The 26,849-nt window shown below is 42.2% G+C and overlaps 1 protein-coding gene across 2 annotated transcripts in view; it reads right to left on the bottom strand.

Annotated features, from left to right (window-relative positions):
• AGMO (alkylglycerol monooxygenase) overlaps positions 1 to 26,849 on the bottom strand; it is a 367,919-nt gene that overhangs the window by 331,995 nt on the left and 9,075 nt on the right. For both annotated transcript variants that reach the window (XM_075589124.1, XM_075589125.1), the window contains exon 3: positions 2,011 to 2,138. In XM_075589124.1, the coding sequence (XP_075445239.1) occupies positions 2,011 to 2,138 (128 nt within the window). The remainder of the gene's footprint in view (positions 1 to 2,010; positions 2,139 to 26,849) is intronic.

Here is a 26,849-nt window from a genome sequence, read left to right as displayed (position 1 = left end):
GTTAGTGTATAAACTCAAAAAGTCATACTATGTTGTCTTACAGACATCACACACTCATTCAGTCTTCCGTCTTATTTTTATTTGATCACTATACTGTACACTCCTCATTTGGTTACCCTACAGTAGCTATCACACCATGTTTTCGACATGCACAACCACCCTGCACTCTTGCTTTCCACTATTGTATTTGTATGCAGCATATAGTCGTATACCTGAAGTTTATCAATCATAGATAAAGAACATTAGAGTGTCTTTGACTGCCTACTTGTATTATCAACATCAAAAGTTTCCAATAGGAAAAGATCTCAATACCAAAAAGCTTGTTTTCTCAGTAAAAAGTGTACATAAACTTAAAAATGTCATATCATATTTTCTTACACACATCAAACCCTCATTCTTCAATCTTAATTTTTATTTGATCACTATAGGTACGTGTATACATTTCTCATTGGGTTACCCTACAGTAGCTATCACCCCATGTTTTGCACATGCACAACCACTATAATATTTCTATGCAGCATATAGTTGTCTATGTGGAGTTTATAAGAAATAGATACAGAACATTCTGGCTCTCACAGACAAAAATATCCCAAATAAGCGCTCTTTTTCAGCCATGTGTGTTTTAACACAGCTTAAAGAAAACGTTGTGATGAAGAGCATTACACTGATTAATGAACTATTAATCTGAAAAATTATATAATGTATGTCATATATTTTAAAGGATGTGGCAAACCTCTGCTGCAAATTGATAAAATAAAAATGAGTCCCTAGGAGAGGATGCAATCAATGGTGTGTTAATCTAAGTTTCAGCTGCTAATGATTTTCACTAGTATTTCCCTTGACACTGTGGGTTCGGCCAAGATATTGTTTTAAGAATTTCTGTCAGGTTTCTACTACAGTACTTGTTCCATACTGAAATTTGGTTGACTGCAGAAGAAACATGAGTAACAGATATTACTAGCAGCCTCTGTCATGATTTTCTCTCACACCTACAATGGAAAAAGTTCATTTATTTTTGCCTTGTCTCCATTCCAGTCTTTCCACTGTCCACAGATTATTTTGTAATGAGAAAGGAAAATGTGTTGAATAGGAAGCTGAATGTTTAGGTTAATTGGTGTTCATGAAACTGGCAGTTCCACAGTTTGTACTAGCTGCTGTGCAGGGCTTTAAATACGCAAAGGTTTCGAAGGAGTTATGCAATATGACAAAATATAGTACCTGTGGGGTGTTTATCTGCATGAAATTATTTTCACAGCTAATCAATTAGAAAAAAGTACATTGTTTCTATAACGCCAGTGCACCAAGCAGGATGAATGCACTTAGTTCCACCTGAAGTAATGAAGTGATATTACACACAGTGTATTTTAATAGCTTCAGCAGTCCACCATGGAGCACATTCTTAGTAGATGGTCTATACTCATTGCCAAACTGGCTGACTGGATGAAATATCAGTATACTGTACTGTATATCTTGTGGGAAAAAAATTGTGTTGGTCTCTTTCATGATACTTTCTGTAGAGGACGGAGCAAAATATGTGTGAATGTGTTCTCTCTGCATAATACAAAACATATTCCTACATGTCTCCAACACATTTTCAAGATTTCCTTTCGGTTACTGTATACAAATGGAAATAGTGTAAATAGTCACAGATTTTCCTTTTTAAAAACTACCTTTCTACACTAATAAGCACTGGTATTGGCAAGTGGCAACAGACATACTGTATACCTTATTTTGTTAAGAATAATCCTTACATAGTATAAGTCTTGTTAGAAATATTAACCTTTAAAGTACTTTTACAGTTTAAAAGTAAACATATTTTGGATATATTTACGAGTGATGAAATTGTGATGGATAACTGAGCACTTTGTTTCATAATTATATTTAACATTGACTGAAAAATTTGACACACATTACTCTAGAAAAAAGCTTCTTTGGCTTTGAAGTCATTACAGTTCTTCCAGTCATCTAGTTGAAATAAGATGTTTCTATCCATAAACCAATGTAACTTACTCTGGCAGACGAGAAATAACTCCTGCAGAAAGGGAAGTCAGTCCATCATTAACACGAAGTGGCTGTCCCTTCCAAGCCCAGCTGATGATCATCTCAAACATCAACATAAAAATGAAAGAAAGAGTGGCCTGCAATATAAATTAAATGGTCATTAAATACTAAACCACATAACATCATAAACAAGACTTAATAGAAAATAAAGTGTTAAGAGATAACACTTAAACTGTGGTGAATTCAAAGGACAAGAGGTGAACACATTATATCATAAATTACAGATATAAATGACATGAACAATAAGCAGTTTGTGTATCCAGTAAATAATTTCAAAAACAGAGAAATATGTGCAGGGCATCACAAAACCAAATTAAATGAGAACAGATTCAAATAATCGATGTGACTGTTACAATTCTAAATTGTAAAGATGACCGAATGTGTCGTCATCCACTGTACGGACATTTCCAGGCTTTCAGGGTTCAATCCGAACCGCAGCGTGAAAACCAGAGTTGAACTTTGCCCTCATGAGTCTGGACAAAATGTATGTAAGCCAACGGTGGTATTAGCGCCAAGCAGCGGCCATGCCATACGTAGCCAGATCATGCATAATCCATTTCACGGGTGATGTGCAGTTCAAACGAAAATTATTATAAATTGCCACTCACGTACCTGTCTGCACATGAGAGAGAGAGAGAGAGAGAGAGAGAGAGAGAGAGAGAGAGAGAGAGAGAGAGAGAGAGAGAGAGAGAGAGAGAGAGGGAGAGAGAGAGAGAGAGAGAGAGAGAGAGAGAGAGAGAATAAGAGAGAATAAGAGAGAATAAGAGAGAATAAGAGAGAATAAAGAATGTTGAGTCTTTTTGATTTATTTTTATTTTGTATTATGACAGATGGCAGCCAGGGAGTGAGGGGCTCCTCCTATATACTTCTCCTCCCCACATTATAATGAGGGTAATTTGGATTACATTTGAGGGTACGGCTTCCATTTACAAATTCGTAATTGGACGTGATTGAAAAAAATAACAAATCTGCGTTTTTGAGGTTGATCCTCTGGATTAGACTACGGCTGAAAGGAACTGACCAAATTAGGGCAAAAGATTCACCCATCTCTAATAAATTGTTCCATTTATATACAGTAGATAATTAACTGTGGTTTTCTTATTGGTGGCAAAAAAACTTTGATACTTTATGTCTGTTCCAATAATATTAATCTCTCAGGCAGTTATGAATTTAGTTTTAACCAGAGAAATAAATAAGTACTGTATATGGGAATATATAAATATATATTGTTTATATTAGCTTCTCGTGGTAATGTATAGCAACTGTTTTCATTATACATATTTTAAAAGTAGCAAATATCAAAATCAAATATTTTGTTGAAGGGGAAGGTATAGCTATTTTCAACACACCTGTACATATGTGCCTTTTAGTACTGGATAAAAAAAACATATATATTATGAAATGCTATTGTAACCCATTCTAGTTCAGATTTATATAATCCCTCTGAAATCCCACCTAATAAATAGTTCAATAATCATACATACCATGCCCGGTTTAAGTTCATAAGTCTAAAGGCATTATGTCATTACAAATGTTATTGTCTAGGAAAGTGTTTTTCACTGGGGTTCTCTGGTCATCCCTAAAGGGTTCCTTGCAACTTTCAGTTCATTTTAAAACTGTACTAAATACAGAAGAATTGACAACGCATCTGATCTCAGACACCCTGTTAGAGGGGGTTGGCGTTTCTTACAATGCATCTGATCCCAGACACGCTATTAGAGAGTGTTGGGGTTCCTTATATAGCCATGGCTGGTCCAGAAAATCTTTCTGCCTTTCTGTCATGTAAGTTCTGATTGCTACAGACAGTGACCGGCTATCCTGTGGGTTTACCCCTCCTCATGCTGCCTCTCTGAGCTTTGCCCCTCCTAGAGAGATGCAGTCAAGATCTGTGCAGAGCACTATTCCTCCATATTGCCAGAAGGCCTGCACCATCCAGGGGTCATGGAACCATTCTCCAATACAAGGCATACGCTGTTATGACATCCTGCAGTGGCTGCCTGAATAAAGATCCCTTTTTATATACTTCTGCTTAAGTCACAGTCTATTTGGCAGAGGTATAGGAGAAAAAACTGACATGGTAGGGACTGCCTCCAGCTCTGCTGGGGCCTATTGTGACTGGAGGCACTGACACCTATGAGAAGAATCTGAGGATCACCAAAAACCTCTCCTGTTCCCCACAACATCCCTGAAGCTCATCTTCCTGGAGCCAAACAGGTACAAAGCACCACACAGATCTGTAGCCAGGGCAAGATCTCCCAGAGAAGGGGGGGGGGGCAGGGGGGAAGCAGTGCTACCCTTACAATGCATATAAGAGAGGGTTGGTGTTCCTTACAATGCATCTGATCCCAGACACGCTATTAGAGAGGATTGGGGTTCCTCAGTATTTCACAATATATTATAGGGTTCCTTAATAAAAAAAACTTATACGTAACAAAAAGCACTGATTTACAGTAGGAAGATTTTTTACATCTATTGATATTTATTAACATAGCATATGGATTGTTAGGTAGTCTTATTTTATAGTTTATTTTGTATCATTGTGCATCATCTCCCTGTTATACTTCTATGTACTGTATTATATTTTCTATATATCTTTTATTTTTTTGTATTTGTGATTGTGAATTTTAATGCATATTTTACAATTTAAATAAGAATACATTGAAATATATTTGTAGCTTTTTGTGAACTCCTAAATTGAACATTTGGGTCTGCCTCTTCTTGCAGTAATTAGTATGCATCACCGGGGAAAACCTTAAAGTTGGACTCTTCACAGCAAATACAGTATAATTGTACAGAACGATAATGTTTATGAAAAAAGCACATTTTGGACTTCTGACACAAGTGAAAACATCATCAATATTAGCAAAAAGTCAGGAATACCTATCTCTATGTCAGAGCATAAACATTGTATGTGAGTGTAATACACATAGTGACACTGGCAAAAGCCACACTTTAAGCAGTACAACCAGAGTGAGCAAGAAAACTACCGGTAGGTAAGGGTACCTCCAGCACCACCACCTGTTACAGTGTCTGTGAGAGATCCATCAGATTCATAAGAACTGCAAACAGGGAATGGATGTAGAACTGGCACTAACTCTTACATTATATACGGTATGCTCACATGCACATCAGGACCAGATGTAGCCAGACTAACGTTCTTCGGTACATGCGAAATCTTCAGGAATACATCTGCGTCATTTCCCAGCAGCACTGATTACCACTGCAGGGAGTCTGACAGAAAACAATGGACACCCCATGGGAAACAGTGGATATTATCGTCCCCAGAGATGTAGCATTTTACTTTTGGTGCTACTGCTCTGCAGGTGAAAATGAAAGGGTTTGAATACCATAGCATATGTAGGGCTGTATATGTCAAAAGCATTGTTATCACATATAACTTAATGAGAGAATGTCTGTCGAAAAAACTGGGGGAAAATCAGCTACTGCACTGGCCTTATTCAGATTAAATGCAGGGACTGATACAGTATGAACTGAAATCCCTAAAATAAAAAGTACAAAAAGTACAAAAATAGTCCTGTAGGATAGAGCTACATGGAGTTAGCAATACAATAAATTCCCTTTTAACATGAGAAGGGAGAAATACAGAAGAAAAGCACATCACCAACAGAATTTCCTTTAAGGGCTTAATAGAGACAAGAATAATGAGAGTACACATGCAGGGAACACCACTGGCTGTAACGTTAAGAAATAGAGACTACAATTGTAGCCAATCACTTCATGTATTGTGGGACTGCCTATCTAAGACAATAGAAATGGGAATTAAGGCAAAATAAAAATTAAATAAAGTATTACCAAGAACATGTTGGGATATCAGGGTTGGTAAAAAAAAAACTCCATCAAACCAGGGGCAAGCTGGCCTGAGGGGCAGTGAGTCAATTGCCCGCTGAACCTCTGAACCGATCTGATTTAAACAGGGCTGGTAGGAGGTAGGAGGAGAGCCGGCCTGTCAGCTGCTCTCACACTGTTGAAGACAGTGACTTCCTGGCTCTTCTCTACAGTGTGATGGTAAGTGCATATGTCTGTTTATGTATGTAAACAGTACATGGTGTGTGTTTATAATGCATATGTGTGTGTAAATGTTGTTCATTTAAGGCATATATAAATATTACATGTACGTGTATGTATGCTTGTGTTAGAAATCCATTTATTATTTTTAAATGTATGAATGAGAACTTATATCAAGACAATTGTATTGAGTATATGTTGTAGGATTTTAAATTTTTATGTAACAAAGGTAACTGAATCCAAAGTGAGGTCTGATGGATAGCAGATGTTGGGGGTTGGCTTAGTAAAGGCCTGGTATGAAATCTGAACCTCAAGCAGTTTGAAATGTCGTTGTACTTAGCCACGATGCAGGAAGGGGCAGAGTTAGTGATCTATAACTGCCAGTTATACTCAGCAGGTCTCTTCCTTTCCTGCTGGACCTTCCTCAAGCACACTCATTGCAAGTACCATCTAAGCAGCATGTGAGTGAAGAAGGAGTAATTTGTTCAATGAATTAACATCAGAAGCACATGTCTGTAATCAACTTTAATTTGTAGGTAACTTTATATGAATAAATTTACTTTGTCTACTGGAAAACCATCTTCTAATGTTTTGGAATCTTTCTTAACAAGAAATAATAAGTGAAATATTATTATTATTTAACAGCATGTATGTATGTATATATGTATGTATGTATGTATATGATGTGTATATGGTAATTATATGTGTATTACAGTATATTATGTATGTGTGAATGTGTATATATATATGGTGCATGCATGATGTGTGCCTTTGTCTATACTGTGATGGAAGCAGCCCAAGAGGATGAACTCTACAGAGGGTCCCATTAGGAAACATGGACCCCCCTCACCCACAGCACGGTCGAGGCAGACATTATCTCTGGCATTGTAGATATGATTCTTTGGCTGCATCACCAGAGGCGGTCTTGATACAGCTACATCTGTATGTGTGTGTCTTTACATACAGTATATGTATGTATACATACAGTACAGTATATTTATAGCAAGTATGGTCTGCATACATGGTGCATGTATGATATATGTGTGTAGGTTGTGTACATGCCCGGTGCGTGTATATGTTGTGCGCATGTATATTTGTGTGTGGGCCACCTGATTCCTGGGCCAGTTCGTTTGGCTTGCCCAAAATGTGCCAGTAATCCCCTGAATCAGACCAAGTGCTTTAAGAAAATATTTAATTTAACATAATAAGGGCCACAAAGTCTAATAATAAATATTTAAACGAAATAAGGTAAATCTTTACCACTCGACTTCTGGCACTTTCACGTCATGTAATTCCTTGAAGAGCGGTCAATGACACAACCACACCTGGATGCTAGAAATGGAAGTGGAGAGACCTCCACTTCCCTTTCTATTGGGCAGCCTGATCAGCCCCTAAAAAATCAGCAAGTACCCATAACAAACAGTACTATACCTGGCATATCATAAGGGCCTTTGGCATGTCAGAGCCCATGCTGTACAATGTGCTGCTCATTAGCATGGCACTGTAAAGGTAAACCTATACTATTTCATGTTTGTCCTATGATGTTTTTAGATTTTTAATTGTAGATTTTCTCCAGATTTAAATTTTTGGGGAAATTCCAAATATTCAAAGGAAAATATACCATTGTGTTTGATGTTTATAGACAGATTATCTCAGATTTAGAGATGATTATTCTATAGTTTACAAATGTTGTAAATTCCTTAACAATTTTCCACAAAATTAGGATACTGTCAGTGTGGTTATGAGAGAGGCCATGGTAACATCTGCATTATATAACTCTTCCCTAGTTACTTCTAATTAATCTCCCAAAATCATAAAATGACACATATGGGGCAAAGGTTGGAGCAAAGAACTGTCGGGAAAGAATGCAAAATAAAAACATGTCACTTAGCACCAATTTTAATACCAAAATTGTCTTGAAACGTCCTATATGTTTATCAGTATTTCAGAGCTCTTACACTCCCTATTCTGGGTCAAGTATTATTAAATAATTTGTACAGTATGTTAGGGATTAACAATTAACCGGTGTAAAACTGAGACAATAGTAGAAAAAAAGACAAAAATATATATCTAGGAAAAAACATATTTTAATTTTTCTTTTGATGCATCTAATGCTGGTTTTGCCCCAAATCTTTGATACATACAGAACTGTCATTTATTAAGACATGATTACTATTACAGCAAACATTTCCTGATTTATTAGCAAACAATTATAACCCCTTGTTACTTCTAGGCCCCAGATTGATACCCGGTGCTGAGGTGGGGGCCTGAGTCCTTTATTGCTACTAAATAAACCATGCATACAGTATGTAACGCGTAGCTCACCACAAACGAAGCACGACCGCGGTGCTGAGGTAGGGAATTGAGAAACGCCAACCCACCGCCACGCGGGCGCGCCTAGGAGTAGATTGGTCGTGCAAGCCGGATCAGGGTTAGAGAGTGCAGAGTAGTCGTATATACTTGCCAGGTCAGGATTGGAGAATAGCGGATCGTTGGGGTACTTTGCCAAGGTCAGGATTGTAGAAGAGCGGATCGTCGGGGTACTTTGCCAAGGTCAGGATTGTAAAAGAGCGGATCGTCGGAGTACTTTGCCAAGGTCAGGAGCGGAGAGAAGCGGAGTCCAAGAAACTAGCTGGGTTCAGGCAACAAATGGTTAATCAGGCAGACAAGGCAAAACAAGGTATCAGGAACAGAATGCAGCAAGGCACGGCGTCACACTGACTATGCTCAGCAAAGGTAAGCTGGAAGTGCAGGGTATATAAGGAAGGAGGCTCCAATAGCAAGCAGGGGTGGAACCAGAAAGTGAATCGTCATAGGCTGCTGGTAAACACAGGTGCGTCCAATGGTGCAGCCGATCAGGTAGGAGGTTGCTTGCAGCCCGCACATGTCACAGGGTTCAGAGGGCGGGACTTGGAGTGTGTGATACTCCCACGCCGGTTCCTTGAGACATCAGAGTGGGGGCGGAGCCTGGAACGCGCGTCACTGCCATGCTGGTATTGTTTAACAACAGAGTGGGGACGGAGCCTACCGCGCGCATCATGGTGAATTCTCACAGCATAGCCTTCAGTCAGATGGCGGGAAATAAGTACAAAACACATAAGGGAAACAAAGAATATTTCCCAAGAAGATCCCCATTCACTGCACAGCAAGAGCCGAAAAAGTATATTTGGTCCGGGTACAAATACCCACTAGCAATATAGTAAAATGGGCTGCATGGGGTACCATCAAGTAACCGCTCCCAACACTGTGGGAGGACAGTTACCACTGTTACTATTCAGAAACAGAGGTTATCTGGAACAGGATATTCACTCTGCTTTTACACATGCATTGCAATCAAATCGTTCAGAATTATTAAAAAATACAACACACAAAAAAACAAGCAAGAGCAGGATTGTCGAATCCAAATCAGAGACCCCCCTCTTCATTTCCACCTTTAGCAACCAAGCTAGTAATATAAGAAATATAATAGAAAAACATTGGAGGGTACTGCAGCTGGACAGAGGGCTGACAACAGTCACAAGGAATTTCCCAAAATTTGTATATAAAAAAGCAAAAACCATAGGATATCATTTATCACCAAGTTTATTCTCTGCAGGACAAAATACATCTCAAGATAGACTCCCAAAAGGTTTTCATAAATGTGGCAAATGTACATATTGTAGATATGCAACACCATTGTCTTCAGCTACCAGTAAACACACTGGGCAAAAGTATAGACTGAAACATTTTATGACATGTTCTACAAATTACGTGGTATATAAACTCAATTGTGCCTGTGGTAGTACTTACATTGGGAGGACGATCAGACCTCTGAAAGTGAGAATCTCAGAGCATTTACGCTCTATAAAAAAGAAAGACCTCAATTTACCTGTGTCTAAACACTTTTCCAATTGTCCAAAAGGCTCTATTGACACCTTCACATTCAGTGCTCTAGAGCATATTCCTAGACATATAAGAGGGGGGAATAGAGAGAACATGCTGAACCAGAGAGAAATGTTTTGGATCTATACCCTCGGGTCATTGGCACCCGGGGGTATAAATACTGACTGGGAGTTAAAACACTTCTTGTGATAATGCATGTAATGTATTTTTCTTGTATATTTTCTGTCACTAGTCCACTCATGTTTACAGTAAGAACAATGTATTTATTGTTGTGTTTACAAAGCCAGTATTTGTTTCTCCAACACATTACTAGATTATTTGAGAACATCAAAAAAATGAATATTGTTAATTATGTGTGCTCTCTTAAGTATTAAATATTAAATATTAAATACTCAGTATTGAGTATATTTGAAAGCCATTATAAAAATGTTAGAATGCATTTATCTAATATTGCCATCACTAATTTATTGGGTCTTCTTCATCATCACGAATAATATCAAAAAGATCTGTATAATTGTTTTCAATGTATATATTCATGTAAAATTGGCATCATCTACTTTATTAGAATGTGAACCCATTGTATATGATCAGACTATTGCATTCAAAATATTCAATATAATATCTAAGGCTTCGTCATTATCATATTGACTTCCTTATACATCTGCAAAAAAACTTTAATATTCTAAAGCATTATTTGAATCGTATACCATGGGCCATACTAATCTATTACTTATAGAGTTCCTTAGTTCATGCATATTTTGATATGCTTTAGTTGTTGTTTTTAAACAACCACCGTTTTGTATATATTTTTCCTGCATGGTGGGGTGATTATGCTGGGTCCCGCTTCCGAGTGTGATCTTTCTCATTGACACAGAGGTATGACGCTGCGGTATCCATGACTACTATATGGCTTGTAAACACCTTCACACTGCATGGAGCCCATCGCGTCACTTCCGGTTTTCCACTTCCGGTTTCGTCATTTCCGGCTATTAGAGCCGCGGCTGTGGCTAATTTGAATCACAATTAGATGTACTATATTAGGGGGGACCCAGCATAACATTTTTACTCTCTGACGAAGCGCCATCTAGGCGTGAAACGCGTAAGAGCTACCCTCCATTTCTGTCTGCACCATGGTGTCCGAATAAAGAAAACTTTTTAACTTCAAAGCTGTCATCCTGATCATTGCATGGCTGTGCTCTGATACACTGCCTCCTGCAGAATCCTCACTTAAGTACAAAACACATAAGGGAAACAAAGAATATTTCCCAAGAAGATCCCCATTCACTGCACAGCAAGAGCCGAAAAAGTATATTTGGTCCGGGTACAAATACCCACTAGCAATATAGTAAAATGGGCTGCATGGGGTACCATCAAGTAACCGCTCCCAACACTGTGGGAGGACAGTTACCACTATTCTAATTAAAAACAAAAAATAATAAACACTTTATTAAAAAATTATATATTCGACGCAGGAACACTAACTCTAATTATCATAAAAACAATTAAAACATTTAACGGGTGAGTAGGGTTCAGGGGTATCTGAGAGTAATTCCAATATAATATTATATACCCCTTAGCCAAATGTCCTGAACATAGTAGGTACAGTAATTATTTTGAATCAAATCCAAATAGATAGCAGATCGTGATATAAACAGCAAAGGTGCAGCGCAGTGCATCACATATCACCATATATGAGTAGTGATATCTATTGTGAGGCTAATCGTAGTGGATGTGATGCACACACCACAGGGTTAACAGAGAAGATAGTATTCTCTCAAGGTGGAGTACTCGTGCATACAAAGCAAAATAGGCGAATGCTGTGTGCCATATCCTAATAGGAAGTAATCATAAAGACTGCTTTAAAATGCAACACAGTACAGCTATTGAAATGCAACACAGCATGCCTGATAATTCCTTGTATTGGTGGTTACACTTCCAGGGCTCTAATATGTCCCCCAATAGTTCCAGGTACACATAGGGAGTATCAGGGTGTAGTACATGCGATATAGGCTAGATATCTGCTCAATAGACGCACAACCAAAACCCCGCTTAACCCGGCTCTAGCTACCCCATCAGAAATGATCAGGAACGATCTCACCCATGCTCCTCCTACACGACGTCAACGCGATGATGTCATGTCCGACGTACGTTTCGCGCATAAGGGGCTGGCGCTTTCTCAAGGTGGGAGGTGGGAAATAAGTACACAATGTGTGCAGTGCAACTGTTTTTATATATTAGCCAGTCTTAAGAACCTTGTGATCCTCAGCAAAGGATCAATATACATATCATACATAGTTTAAATATTATAATGCTTAACAATAATGCTGCGCTGATGTGTATCAGTGTCAGTTAGAAGATGGCCACCAAATGCTTTGGACCTATATAGATGGTGCCGGAACACCGTTGGAGCTCTTAATGCACTAACATGCAGAAAGCCAGTACTTCACAAAGGTGCTTCGGTACCACTGTTAACGGCAACCGTTGAGGGTCCCCCTCTATGATAATCGACATTCCTTGCAGTCTCCGGTGTGGATTTGTTGGGTCTTTCTGCACCAGGTACTGCTCTCCCTCTCGTGGATCTCCACTCCCTCTCCTCTCAGTGGGACTCAGACTGGACATGGGTCACACTTAATCAAGCCTGAAAGCATTCAGACTTGAGCAGATCTCTGAGGCAGGGGCTGCTCTCCATAGTGTCTATCAAGTTCTTGCCTCCAAATGCTCTCGTCTGTATCTCTCCCTGGAGTTCCTGGTTCACTGACCTCTGAACCTTTGCCATCATTGGCTGTCATGTGTCCCTATTTCAGCCGCAGGGGCTTCCGGGAGTTATAGTTCTGCTGCCTACTGCTCTGTAATTGGCTAATTCCCAGCAGCACAGACCAGAGTGGAACACAGCCAGAGGGCAGCATACATACATAGGGCATACATAGCTGTTTTCTATCAAGGGGGTTACTCAATTAATCAGTTAAAATTACCTGGCTGCAAAACTTGAGCAAAAATAGCACCAGATCTTTCAAAGAACATCTATTTATTATATATCATTTTTCTCAGATTGATAATTATTTGTCCCAGCTTCTCATGATTTTTGCAGGTTTGAGACTGCTATATTATACTCCTATTTCATGACTGGCTATATTTTTTCAAAATGAATAAAAAATTAATAACTGATACATATCAGTTATGAACTTTTTATTCATTTTGAAAAAATATATATTTTTGGGACTGAACCTGAAAATGAACATGATTCCACTAAAGATGTCAACTTACAATAAACCAAATCAGTGAGATTTTTAGGCCCTTTCCAAAAAAAGTGTAATATTTATGGAAAACGACTGATTTTAATAAGTTAGACTTACCATTGATGCAAAGATGAATTAGGCTTCTCTGAATGATAAAAGTATTCACCACTCTTACTGATGCCATCAGACATTGTTGGGACACTTTTTTCCATATGACATGATCAGTTAGAGATGTGAGTTGATTTACCACATCATAAGGGCCGCACCTTCGCATTTGGATTAAAATAGTTTATGAAGACCAAAGATTAGATGAAGATTTAAAAGTAATATTCAATGAGGAGGATTCTTAAAGCAACTGAGGGTTGTGCATTACCATCAAGGTTGAGGGTAGATCATCGAGGACATGGATGGCTTCGGATAAATGTATGCCATTATGCCCCAGATTATACTCACTAGAGACCTTTGGATTTATGTATTGCATTACGTTCTTTTCCTGTGCTTTGTTTTTCCTCTGGCCCACAAAGTAATGAAGACTGGGTTTACCCTTCGTTGAAGAGGGCTCCAACGCTGTTTCGAATTTTTGTTAAGCTAGAGCTGTACTCATTAACTATAATTTTATGCCATTAACCTAGATTAACTTCTTAAAATAGTGTAGAATTGAAAATGATATACTAATGATATGACCAGACACAAATCAAGTTATGAAGAGTATAAAAAAGGGGGCGGACGGGGGGAGGGGGGGTGGCGAGCACGCACATTTTAAGTGAAACTTCTTTGTGTTTTGTCACTGAAATTGTAATTATATTCTCAAAAGTTTGTCATTCAATCAAAAACATAAAAATCAAAATATAATTTCAGTGACAAAACACAAAGAAGTTTCACTTAGAACATGCTTACTGTTTTAACATTTCCCTTTTAAAATCTACCAGCGATTATCTACTATTCAATGGTTCTAATAAAAATATGCTGCCTTATTCCAACCTAACAAATTGCCCCTTTCAACTTTCAAAACTTGTCACAATAATGTTTGCTATTGAACACCAATAACAAAGATGTTTGTGTCAAGTTGTGAAAGTTGTTGGGATCATATTACTAATCATTGGTTTTACTTTTTGCTTAGGTAATGCAATGGGGAAGGACTTGGATAAATGTAAATTGCTTGTTAAAGTCTCACCTATCTAATTTAAGAAACATTTCATATGTTTTCCATTCCTCAACATACAATAATTTATTACAACCTAAGTCGCTAGTATTCACTATACAGCTCAACCCCATTATACTGTAGCATGATCCGCTACAACATGGATCCGCGTATAATGTGGTCTGAGCGTGGATCCCGATTTAAAAACATCTCCATGTTTTTGTTTTATTTGTTTGTTTTAGCGAAATGGCCGAGGACTTACCCGGCATCTGCAGCTCTCTCCTCTCTGTTAAAGAAGAAGTTAAGTTTGATAATAGAGTCAATGACATCACACCAATCCTATGGTGTAGCAGCTAAATAATCGCTACCAGTGTATGAAGGGTCATGGTTTCGATTCCTGCATGGTATGCTAAAATTATTAGTGCGTGTGTGAACATACAGATGCAGCCACCAGTATTAGAACACTTACCTGGGAGATTCTGGGGAAGTCTCGCAGTAATTGCCTCAACATTTGCTCAACATCACCCTTTCTGTGAGATTCTTAATCAAACTGAATGGGACTGCAGGTACCCCTGCTGTGTTAATCCAATGGGCCATTAAGAATCTCACAGAAATGTTGAGGCATTTACTGTAAGACTGTCCCAGAATTTCCCAGGCAAGATTTCTAATACTAGTGGCTGCATCTGTATATGAAAAAAGAAGCACGCTCTCATTGGGTTAATAAGTCTTTAAAAGTGTATATACGAAAGTGAAATAAAGAATTGCACGTACAAAAGGGTTTAGTCAAATAAGCAGGGCATATTTAGGGCACATGTTACCACGCAAGAATGCAGGTAGCTTGCTTCAGGAACTCCTCACAGACTTCAGCCTCTGTTCTGGATAGAGGCGTCTCATCTGCTGCTGCACTGTCCTTTTAAGTATTTTGTACTTCAAGCAATGTCCATGCACAAGGGGTAGCATGTGCAAAAAAAGGATGTGAGGCGCTACTATTAAAGGTGCAACAATACTAAAACTTATAAATAGTGCTAAATCTATATTTGTGTATATAATAAAAAATGAAAAACCAGTAGACTTTGCAGCTTAACCCTGGAGGGGAAAGTCCAATTTCTCCTTATGTTGATTGTAGATTGAAGGCTTGTGGGAAGCGCAGGTATCACCGTATGTGGAAAAAAAATATATATTGTGATATGTTCAACAAAAAAAACAATTGAAAAAACAGCAAAATGGGGACTCACAATTTTCCAAAATAATACAAGCAATATAAATATGAAAGACTTGCTAGATGAGAGGTGCCAGGCTTCAACAGGACAGGCCCTCAATGAAAAAGATGCGCAGGGGCTGATGGTGACCCAGAAGCTGCGCATCTATAATTTTATGTGTTTATGCACATTGTGCCAAATGTGAGTGCAATATTCATTGCTATATACATGTATTTTATGGTGAACATGCAATGTTGCACTAAGAGTGTCATCTTTTTCATTGAGGGCCTGTCCTGTTGAAGCCTGGCACCTCTCATCTAGCAAGTCTTCCATAATTATATTGCTTGTATTATTTTGGAAAATTGTGAGACCCCATTTTGCTGTTTTTTCAATTGTTTTTTTTGTTGAACATATCACACTATATATATTTTTTTCCACGGTGACACCTGCGCTTCCCACAAGCCTTCTATCTACAAGGGGTAGCATGTAAGGCCCTGGCCATGTTCCCTGCTTGCTGGCGGAAGCGTGCTGACGCGCGCTCCCGCTCAGCACTGAGCTCCTACAGTCGCAATTAGATCGGCTTTAGTAGGGGCTCACCTGCGCTTCCGCAAGCGCGCGGAAGCGCAGGTCTTAGGGGAATTTAAAATTCCCCCGCTTGCCGGCGCGACAGGCCGGTCACGTGAGCGGTTCGCCCAAGGAGGGTGAACCAGCTCCGTGACATCACTGGCCCGCCCCCGGCCAGTGACGCGCACGCCCCCGGCCCACCCACGGCCCGCCCGCTGACAGCGCGTGCGCTAAGCAACCGCAAGGCCACGAAAGCACCCGCTTTCCCTGAGCCTCAGTGTGCCTCAGCGAGCAAGCAGGGAGCATGGACTCAGCCTAAGGTAAAACTGGAACAAACACTTCCCGTTCTGTCAAGCTCCGGATCTCCAAGCCTAGAGTAAGATAAACCAAGGCTGGTGATACCACACCAGGAATGATGACGTCACTGAAGCACACCGTAGATCAGCGACGGCTACCGCGATATTAGGCGGAGTCCCGTGGGTTACCGGAGCAGGATCACTCTGACAGTTAGCACTCGGGGATAGTTTCAAAACAAATAGCAACAACGATCCTACATGTTTCGTACACCAAACTACTTCGTCAGTAGCGACAAAGAAGTTTGGTCTACGAAATGCCGTTGCGTGTGCTTATTGTAAGCGTGACGGAGTGATGGCTTGGTAATCATTTCAAATTGATTTTAGCAGACCGCAGCCTGACGTCCTCACGCAGCGGCCATTTCACGATCCCGGTTACAGCGCGGTCTCATTATGTGGCCCCGAGCACCACATTATATCGGGGTTCAGCTGTATATTAATCGGCTCTTTTTCATTGCAGATTGGCTTTTCTTTATTTTTTTTTACATAATGCTATTATACATTTACAAGAAATGTTCATGTTTTGTTCTTTCACTTAATTGGAGGGGGTGGTGTATGTATGTGTGTTCCCTCGCCTCTGCACATTCACGCCATGCGCCGGACGCCTCTACGCATGCACACCATGCACCGGATGCCTCTGTGCATGCCTCTGCACATGTGCTGGAGGTGCCAGACACCTCTGTGCATGAGCGCTAGGACAGCCACTTCTGTGCATATGCAAGGCGACGGCCACTTCTGCTCATGCGCACAGAAGCAACTGGGAGAGGAAGGTGCTACCGGCTTCTGCACATGTGCATTTCACTTCCGTTACAGACTTCCGTCACTATGAAGCAGATTTGTCCCACAACTTTTTTGTAGGTAGATGCCAGCAAAGAAGTTTCACTTCAAAGAGTGACAAACACTCTCCACAATACAGCAAATAAAAATGCAATGTATGAGCCCATTTGTATGTCTCAGACAGGTCCACAAACCTACCTTTAATTATTATCTCTTAGCTTACAATGTTTCAACTGCAACCAGGGATTCTGGGTAATGACATGAAAATGAGCACACATTATGTCTCTTTTGCTTCTTATCCATTTATCATGGATCCATATAAGATCCCCATTTATCATGGATCCTTATGCCTGCCACATTAGACAGCTTTTCCAGCAGTTGATACCGAGTGGGCAGTACTCAAAATGAATTAAAGTGAAAGTTATGTCCCATCATGATTTTTTCAACAAAAATATTATATATTATCTGAAATACATCATATACAGTACACAATATATATTTTTAGTCTCCTTTTTTGTTCATGAGGTTATTGATGAGTGCATGCCCTCCATTTGACACTTTAAACCAAAAAAATTCGCCTATTTTTTAGCACAAGAATGGACTGTGCTTGGTGTACAGATGTAAATTATATCTACTAAAACGTAATGTGTCAAAATCGTCTGCAAAGTTGAACTTGGTGTGAACTCTTAAATGACTCTTAATAGTGTTAGCGCAGAAATAGGTTGCTATGTATCAACCCAAATGCAGCATGGATTAAAAAGAATATTATATACTTTTACAGTATGGCTATTACAAATAATATTAAACTGGTGTAGCCTATGTTCCCCCCCAACCCCCGCCCCCCCCCCGGTCGCAGGTTCGACCTCTAGGGTGTAGTGAGGGCTGGCTACATGTACTATGGTGGTGCATACCTGCTTAGAACAGGAGGGCCTGAGTCTCCCGCGGTGGTATGGGGGATAACAGGGCCAGGCTTCTGGGGTATATGCCTCCATCTTCTTTAGCACCGGTGCAGCGCCTCCATCTTCTGGCGAGACCTATAGGGATAGGTTAAGATCCTCCCAGAAGAAGCCCTGGTCCCAGGGCGAGTGATCTTAAACTCACACAGTCTTATGTATAAAATAGCAGCACACTTTATTGTCCATGCACAATGATACAGCAACACTTCATGCACAGCGGCACACAGCAGTTCATATACAGCAGTGCACTCCAAATGTGTACAGGTCTTTCCTCCACTCCTCTCCTCCAGGCTGTGCCCTAGCAGAATGGTCTGGATGGGGCCTCAATACCCCTGCCTCCACCCAAGGGTAGGCCCTCTGGGTGAGGCTAGATCTCTTCCCCCCCCTCCCCCCCTCAGCAGGGTGAGGGGCTTTGGTCCACTATAGCTGTATCAGCTCTACTCCGATTGGGCTCTGAGTTTCTTCCCTCCTGGTTATTTGCCACTTCCAGATCATGCTCTCTTTGTTCCAGCACTCTCCACTCTCACCACTCCAACAGCCTCCACTCTCCAGACTGAACTCTCCAACAGACTGACAACTCCAACAGACTGAACAGACTGACTTGACTCTCCAACAGACTCTCACAGAACTGACCCAGACACACACAGGAGCAGCCCACTAAATAGATACAGCCCTGCCCCTTATGATGTCAGCAGGACCTCCCCTCTGTCTCAGGCCTGCCACAGAGTCAGGGGCCTACCTCTATCACTCAAGGCAGGGCTTGGTGGGGGTTTACTACTGGCGCCTGCCCTTACCAGGGCTTACTCCAGTAGGAGAAGGATAGGTAGCCCACTATTTCATACAGGGGCTACACTCTCCCTCTGGTGGAATCCAATGGTCCCCACTTGGACCTAACTTTAGCAGCACCATCCTGCGGAGAACAAACCTGGGAAACAAACACATTGCAAGACAGGTTATCTTTTTTTGAGCCAACCACCTGGTGGCGTATAACAACAGTAATGGTTACTTCCAACGGGGAGAACCACTAATGATAATGCTTTGGGTCAGGATTTCGTACCTTCCTCCCATTATGGTCAGTTATTGTAATATAGTAGGGCTGTACCGACCCAGACTCTGGCCGGTATATCACGCTGTGCATGTATATGCACCGCCCCAAACTCCAGGCCTGAACCACCTCACTGATACGGTATTCATTGTGGTAACCCGCCTTACCAAACCTTGTCCTCAAATATTCTTGTACAGCCGCTCTGAGCCAACTATCTCTGTTCTCCTCTATTTCCCTCATAATGGGTTCAGGCACATAAGGGTATTCATACCCATGGGACTGCCTAAACCTAGACACTATGGCTCTGTCTGCTCTGCTTAACTTGGGCAATTTCTTAGGACCCGCCCTGCTTGGCAGTACACAAAACTCCGGCTCTACCAGAGCAATGTCATCGTACAATATACTATGCCCCTTAGGCATGATGATCCCTTGCTCTATCTCCTGAAATCGGTATTCCAACTCATCCATCACCTCCTCAGGATTATAGACACCTACCGCCCACCAATGATCAACTATGTTGTTCCTGGTCATCAGGAACCTGGTGCGGTCCATACCTTTGTGGTACCCAGTGTACAGGGGTGCCCACCACTTGTCACGGTGCTCGTACTCTGACATGGGGCTAGAAGTGACTCTGACTCAGCTTGTGATGAGACACCGGATGTACCCGCCTCCGTAGAGCGCGAGCAGCTGCGTGTACCCTTGGCATTTATGTAGTTGGTAGGATTCATTTTGGAACCCACCTGGCTTACCGGCCCTGCCTCCGCAGTAGTATGGGACCCTCGAGCCCTCCCTCTAGACACAGGAGAAAAAGGTACATGTTTAGGCATACGTATCACAGCATCATATGGTACCTCCCCATCAGATCCCTCGTCACTTAATTCCCAATCCAGCAAATCCTTGGAGTACTTGGGATTCTTACTCAATTTATCCCCACTAGGTCCCGGTGTCATGACTCGTGACAGGGCAGGGGCAGTGGCCGGGGCAAGGGCGCTAGGGACTGGGGCTGGGGCAATGTCAGTTTCCATGTCCAGTAAGCGGGTAATCCCGCGACCAGTGGGCAGTTTCTTGCTTGCCCTCTCTGCTGAGCCCGCGATCCTCTGGAAGGACCTTGGCTACACAGGGTGGCCATGGCAGCGGCCATAGCTGCTCTCCGCGGGGAGAACAACGCTCCAGGGCCTCTTTTCCAGTCAGACCAGGAAGTGATGTCATCATGGCCGCCCGCGGAATCCCCATCCACTCCGTGGTCACTCACCGGAAGTGCGTTGAGGACAAGAAGGGGCGGTGGTGGATCATCTGGTCCGCAGACGGGTAAGTAGGTCGCACGCCTCTCCTTCTCGTCCTCTGCAGGGGCCGTCTTCGCCTGGTGGGAGTAAGGGGGTGGTGGAGTCTCCTTACCGCTCTGCTGCAGGCAGACTCGCTGTACTTGGGTCCCTCTGGATCCGCCTCCGACGCCGTCTCTGCTGCACTGGGAGTCACCACGGCCGTGGGACTTCTACGGGCCTCAGGCCGCACCAGCACTCGCCGTCGGGAGGTGTCCGGACACGTCTGCTCCCTCTCTCCGGTAAGTGGATTGCCATCTTTCTTACAGCTGGGGTGGTTCGCCGGTAGGCGCATCGCCACCGATGAGACGCCATCTTCTTCCTCCGAAGACGACTTGGTCGGATCCTCTGCTAGGGAGTCACCTGGGTCTTTTGCGGCACCGCCAGTGGGTAGTGGTACGAAACGGGCCCGCTCCGGTACCTCCACTGCGGTCGCGCTCTTCTCCGCCGGATCACCGCTCAGCTCGGTAGTTGGCTGGGCCTTGGTTCCCACCTCGGCAGGGGTGCAGGGAACTAGGGCAGCCTCGTCGGTCATCTCCGCCACCTCTGTTAGTGTTCCCAGAGAGGCACCCCTCGGGGTCTTTAGCATGGGCCATGGTTCTTTAGGCCATAGGTAGTACATGCCACATTGAGGGCATCATGCTTTGGTGCTTGCTACCGTCCCGGGTGTCCTGCAGTGGATGCACAGGCACCGGAGGTACTCTCGCCCCTTGATCTCCACCACCAGGAAGCCTCCTGGGAGTTGGAAGATTGTGGTGCTCAGTTCAGACATTATTAGCTCAGGAGTGGAACAGATCAATGTTTCAGCTCCTTGCTCCTCGAATGCCAGGCAGAAGTGAAGTTCCTCGCTCTCACTTCCTGTCCCTCCCTTCGCTGGGGAGGACGCTCCTGATTGGCTCTCCTTGTGCCCCCTCCCTCTTGTGGAAACAAGAGGAGGGGCACTCCTTCTTTTAATGTGACGTGGCCTTGTCTGTTGGCCAGTCACAGCACACGTGGGTGGGCTTTCGGCTTTCGCGCCGCTCCGCTCCTTTTCCAGGGGATCTGGGTTTGGCGCCAAATCCCTGCACATCTCCCTCCACATTTCTCTCACAGTCTCTTTGCACGATTCACGTGCGCGCTCCAGGATTTGCGGGAATCGCCATTTTAGCTCAGCTGCTAACTGCTGGGCCGTGGATGGCGCTATTGCCACCATTTTGGACTCTTTCTTTCTCCGCGGAGCACATGTAGTGACGGCCGCCATCTTTGATGAGCCCACCAAATGTATATCACCGCTATTCTCAGTGTCTAGTGCAAAACTCGTTCCTAGACACTGACTGTACCCACTGACACTCTCTGATGCTCTTTGCATGCTTTCTCTCTGTGCTTTACCCACTAGTATAATGTGGCATACCCCAGGCTAGGCAGAACTCCTTCTCTGTGCACCGCACTCGCTGATGGTTCCTACAAGTACTCTGTGGTGTGTTTTATGTGGGTGCTGGCTAGTGTACCGGGCATCTCCCTAAATATGGGCGTCTCCTACTTTTGGCCACTCATAGTGCAGGCCCTGGGTCATGGTCCCTGGACAAGTTAACAGGCTAACCCCCCCCCAGTTGCCTCACACTATCTGCCTCAAGGGACTAGGATAGCAATAGCCATACACCCATCTTACAACACCCTCTTAGGGCACCCAGGGCGTACTGTGTGGGAATCCACGCTCCCCTGACAACCCCTGGTATTACATGCCCTACTCTCTCCAGTACTTGCACGGAAGGTGCACTTCACTCTTCCTGCTCTGCCTTGCTGAAAACCTGTCCTGTTTTGGATCTCAGCAGCTCGCCTCCAAATGTAGCCCATGTTCCCCCACAGTCGCAGGTTGGACCTCTTGGGTGTAGTGAGGGCTGGCTACATATACTATGGTGTTGCATACCTGCTTGGAACAGGAGGGCCTGAGTCTCCCGCGTTGGTATGGGGGATAACAGGGCCAGGCTTCTGGGGTATATGCCTCCATCTTCTTTAGCACCGGTGCAGCGCCTCCATCTTCTGGCGAGACCTATAGGGATAGGTTAAGATCCTCCCAGAAGAAGCCCTGGTCCCAGGGCGAGTGATCTTAAACTCACACAGTCTTTTGTATAAAATAGCAGCACACTTTATTGTCCATGCACAATGATACAGCAACACTTCATGCACAGCGGCACACAGCAGTTCATATACAGCAGTGCACTCCAAATGTGTACAGGTCTTTCCTCCACTCCTCTCCTCCAGGCTGTGCCCTAGCAGGATGGTCTAGATGGGGCATCAATACCCCTGCCTCCACCCAAGGGTAGGTCCTCTGGGTGAGGCTAGATCTCTTGCCGCCCTCCCCCCCTCAGCAGGGTGAGGGGCATTGGTCCACTATAGCTGTATCAGCTCTACTCAGATTGGGCTCTGAGTTTCTTCCCTCCTGGTTATTTGCCACTTCCAGATCATGCTCTCTTTGTTCCAGCACTCTCCACTCTCACCACTCCAACAGCCTCCACTCTCCAGACTGAACTCTCCAATAGACTGACAACTCCAATAGACTGAACAGACTGACTTGACTCTCCAACAGACTCTCACAGAACTGACCCAGACACACACAGGAGCAGCCCACTAAATAGATACAGCCCTGCCCTTTATGATGTCAGCAGGGCCTCCCCTCTGTCTCAGGCCTGCCACAGAGTCAGGGGCCTACCTCTATCACTCAAGGCAGGGCTTGGTGGGGGGAAAACTCATGATTACTACTGGTGCCTGCCCTTACCAGGGCTTACTCCAGTAGGAGAAGGATAGGTAGCCCACTATTTCTTACAGGGGCTACACTGGTAACTACTGTTTACTAATACAACATCTAAATAAAAAATAAACATAATTCTGTTTTAAATTAAATTGTATGAATCAGTTATTTAACAGTGGGATGTGTAAAAAAATAATTCAAAGAAATTATGCGTCATATGTGTGAAGTCTTCATACATACTGTACAATGCACATTCTTCAATGTTTCTTCACTTAATATGAAATAAATCAATTGTTACTTATAGTTATTATATGTAATGCTTTTATTTAAAAACTAGCATTGTGGCCCAAACAACATAAATGTTTATTTTTCAACAGAACATTTTATAATAGCAATATTATCTAGTCTGCTACTGTACATAGAATATTCTAATTAACATACATTTGCTATACAAAGGGTCACAGATAAAAGGGTCACAGATATATTGCTCATGATTTTTCCCTATACTCTTCTAGAAATAAAGGCATAAATACATTTTTGGAGTTAATAAAAAAAATATTTAGTTAGTATTTAGTTAAACCAAATATGGCAATATAGCAGTTAAATTAATGTTGAAGAGCTTATGATTTATAATTTCACATACCATGTTGTTCTTCTGAGAAATATTGAGTGTCCATGAGACCTTTATGGCAAACCAACTGCATTGGTTATGCACCTCATATGGAGTAACATTCATCTCAACTGGTGCTCCCAGTCCAGGCTTGAGTTTCTCCCTGGCACATTCTGCTATCTTCTTCTTTTATTTTCATTTACCGTCTGTCCATCTTTTCTTAAGTATGTCCATTGTATTGTGTTTACTAAATTTCTCAGTGCGCACTTGAGGTATTTGCATGTCAACCTGCATGTGTGATATTAGTACAGTATCTCAACGACCATGTTTTCTTTCTTACTATATGTGAACACCTGTAAGCGCTACCTTAAGTAACATGTATCCGCTACTTTAGTAAATGTTTTATCTGCTATGGGTAGTTGTCACTTCAATGGCCTGTCACATTCTCGAAATGTTGCTATACGCATGTTCAGGTAGGATTCCTGTGAGCAACTTTCTTTGTACCTATATTTTCCTTTTTCTTCTGCTCATGTTGAGCTTTCCATTGACGCCCTTCTTTGAACTTTTTGGAAGAGCTGATCCGCTGCTGCAGATGTAAAAAGGCTGATTTATAGCTCTACGGCAGCACAGTGGAGAGGGAGAGTACAGGACGTGCCTGCTTTGTCGCAAGAGCCCCTGACATCCGGGTTCCTATGACGTAATACGTTCATCCCTAGGGAACTAAAAATGTTAATGCTATTATGCATTATTTTTTTTCCCTTATGCACATGCAATATATTCCGACTAGATTTTTTGCATAGAATTATGTTGGAGGATACAACGTTAAACTTACAGCAAATAATGTCCATTCCTATTTTTGTGATGTCACATTATTTGAGCTGATTGAACAGAGTTTACTGAATATGAGCATAGAAATCAAAAGTTGTGTTTGTTTGTTTGTTTTTCTTCTCTAAAATAATATTTGAACATCCGCCCCATTTTATAAAATCTAGTTGTACAATAAAATGCATGGGGGTAGGGTTGTCAGGTGTCAGACAGACTTTTGACAGACTGACCAGTAAAAAATGAGAGGTAATACTGGACATGTATGTGTCCGGTATTACCACTTTGGACACAGTGACCTGAGCAAGGCTGTTGCTAGGGGGCAGCTTCTTCCATCCTGATTGGCTGCTGCCGAATAATGCAGCCAATCACGAGGAGGTGTCAGGAATCTGAGTGTGGGGCCAATGAGAGGAGGAAACAGCATGGGCGGAGTGAGGTAAGCAGTGTATGTGTGTTGAGTGCGTTGTACCTTTCACCATTGTGTTCAGTATTTTTGGAGAAGCCAGCTGATAACCCTACATGAGGGACTATGTGTCAAGGCAATTTTGGGGCAAAATCAGGACATCTTAACTATGTATCAAAGCATTTTTCTCTAGTGTTGCCCTCTCTGCCCAAGCTTACACCTTGGGGAGTGCCAGTGTGGGAGTTGTGAAGGAGTTAAATGGTGCACATATTATAATGAGATGTATTACATTCTGCCATATATTTTCCCAGAAAAATCCTACATACTGTATCTGAAGTGGGATAATTAAGTCTAATATTTGCATCAGATGAAGGAAACTGTTTACATACTGTATGCTGCAGCTCGGCTCCAAAAAACAGAGCAGTGCGTCTAAACACATTTTTCTATAGGCTGTTACATAGACCTCATGACCTTTGATCTTCAATGTTTCTGCTGCACTAGGGAAAGGCCCGCTGGCAAGTAGCACATTTATGTCTATACTAGCGTGCTATGCAAACAAAAATCACTGTAGATTAGAAAACACATTTATACATATACTATAAACAGTTATGTGCAATATTAGATTCAAGTGTAGCTTAACATAAAACGCATCAAATTAACTACTGTATATACTGAACGAATCTGAACTTGAAATCTGAAGTTAAATAGTTATGAGCCCTATTACAGTGTATACATACTGTACTGCTTTACCTATTATGGCTAATGATGGTCGAATCAGCCCAAATCCATTTCCCAGATTTTCTCGCTTTGTAGAAATGTTTCTTTTGACGCATTGCTCCATTTTCTATTTGTGTTCACGTCAAATGTAAGAAAATGTTTTATACATTTTGACATAAATGTTGTTTTTTTAATGTAAATATAAGATAAAAAAAAGTGTCATGTGTATATAATATTTATGGTCTAAATCAGGGGTGAGCAAACTTTTTATGCCGAGCCCCCCTTTTCATCCATAAAATTTCTCGGGGCCCCGCCTGCCTGATGTAATCAAAATCACATGAAAAAAAAAAAAAAACCCTTTATTAAACGGTATACAATATAAATCCAAATATGTTTAAATACTTACATATTTCAACAGCTCGCGCTTGCAAAATTAGGCTGCGTCCACGCTGCCGCTGAGAGCGGTGACATCACCAACTCTCCAAGCATGAGCACAAGGTGTCCTGCATAATTTTGCAAGCGTGGATCGGGGCTGTGTGTGTTTGTGTGTGGCTGTGTGTGTATTGACTGCTGCTGAGCGCACTTCAAAGTCAATTTTGTTTGGGAGAGCGTAAGTGCACAAAGGCAATCCTTTGGGGGGGCATTCATCCACCTCTTTGCTACCTCCCTTCCCTCTCACCCCCCCCCCTTTTTTTTCTTCCTTCCCCTCCATGCTTTTTGTCTTGCTATCCCCATTGTCATCCACACTCCTACCTACAGTATTATTTTTTTTTATCCGTTTTCAATGTTGTGTTTTCAACTTTCTTTTTTATTATTTCTGTACATTCATAGTGTGATTGATATAGTGGCAGCCTACCCTTTCACTCGCAGAGGATCGCAGCGAAGCAGGTTGCCAGCGGAGGAGAGCAGGAACACAGCGCTATTGCAGGGCAGACACCGAAGGAGGGGCATTTGACTTCACCGTGCTCGGGCGTGCTCCTTTCCGTACCTCCGAAGCCCCTGCGCGTGCG

The sequence above is a fragment of the Ascaphus truei genome, chromosome 2 (genome assembly GCF_040206685.1).
Source record: "Ascaphus truei isolate aAscTru1 chromosome 2, aAscTru1.hap1, whole genome shotgun sequence".
Lineage (NCBI taxonomy): Eukaryota > Metazoa > Chordata > Amphibia > Anura > Ascaphidae > Ascaphus > Ascaphus truei.
This window is presented reverse-complemented; position numbering and strand designations above follow the sequence as displayed.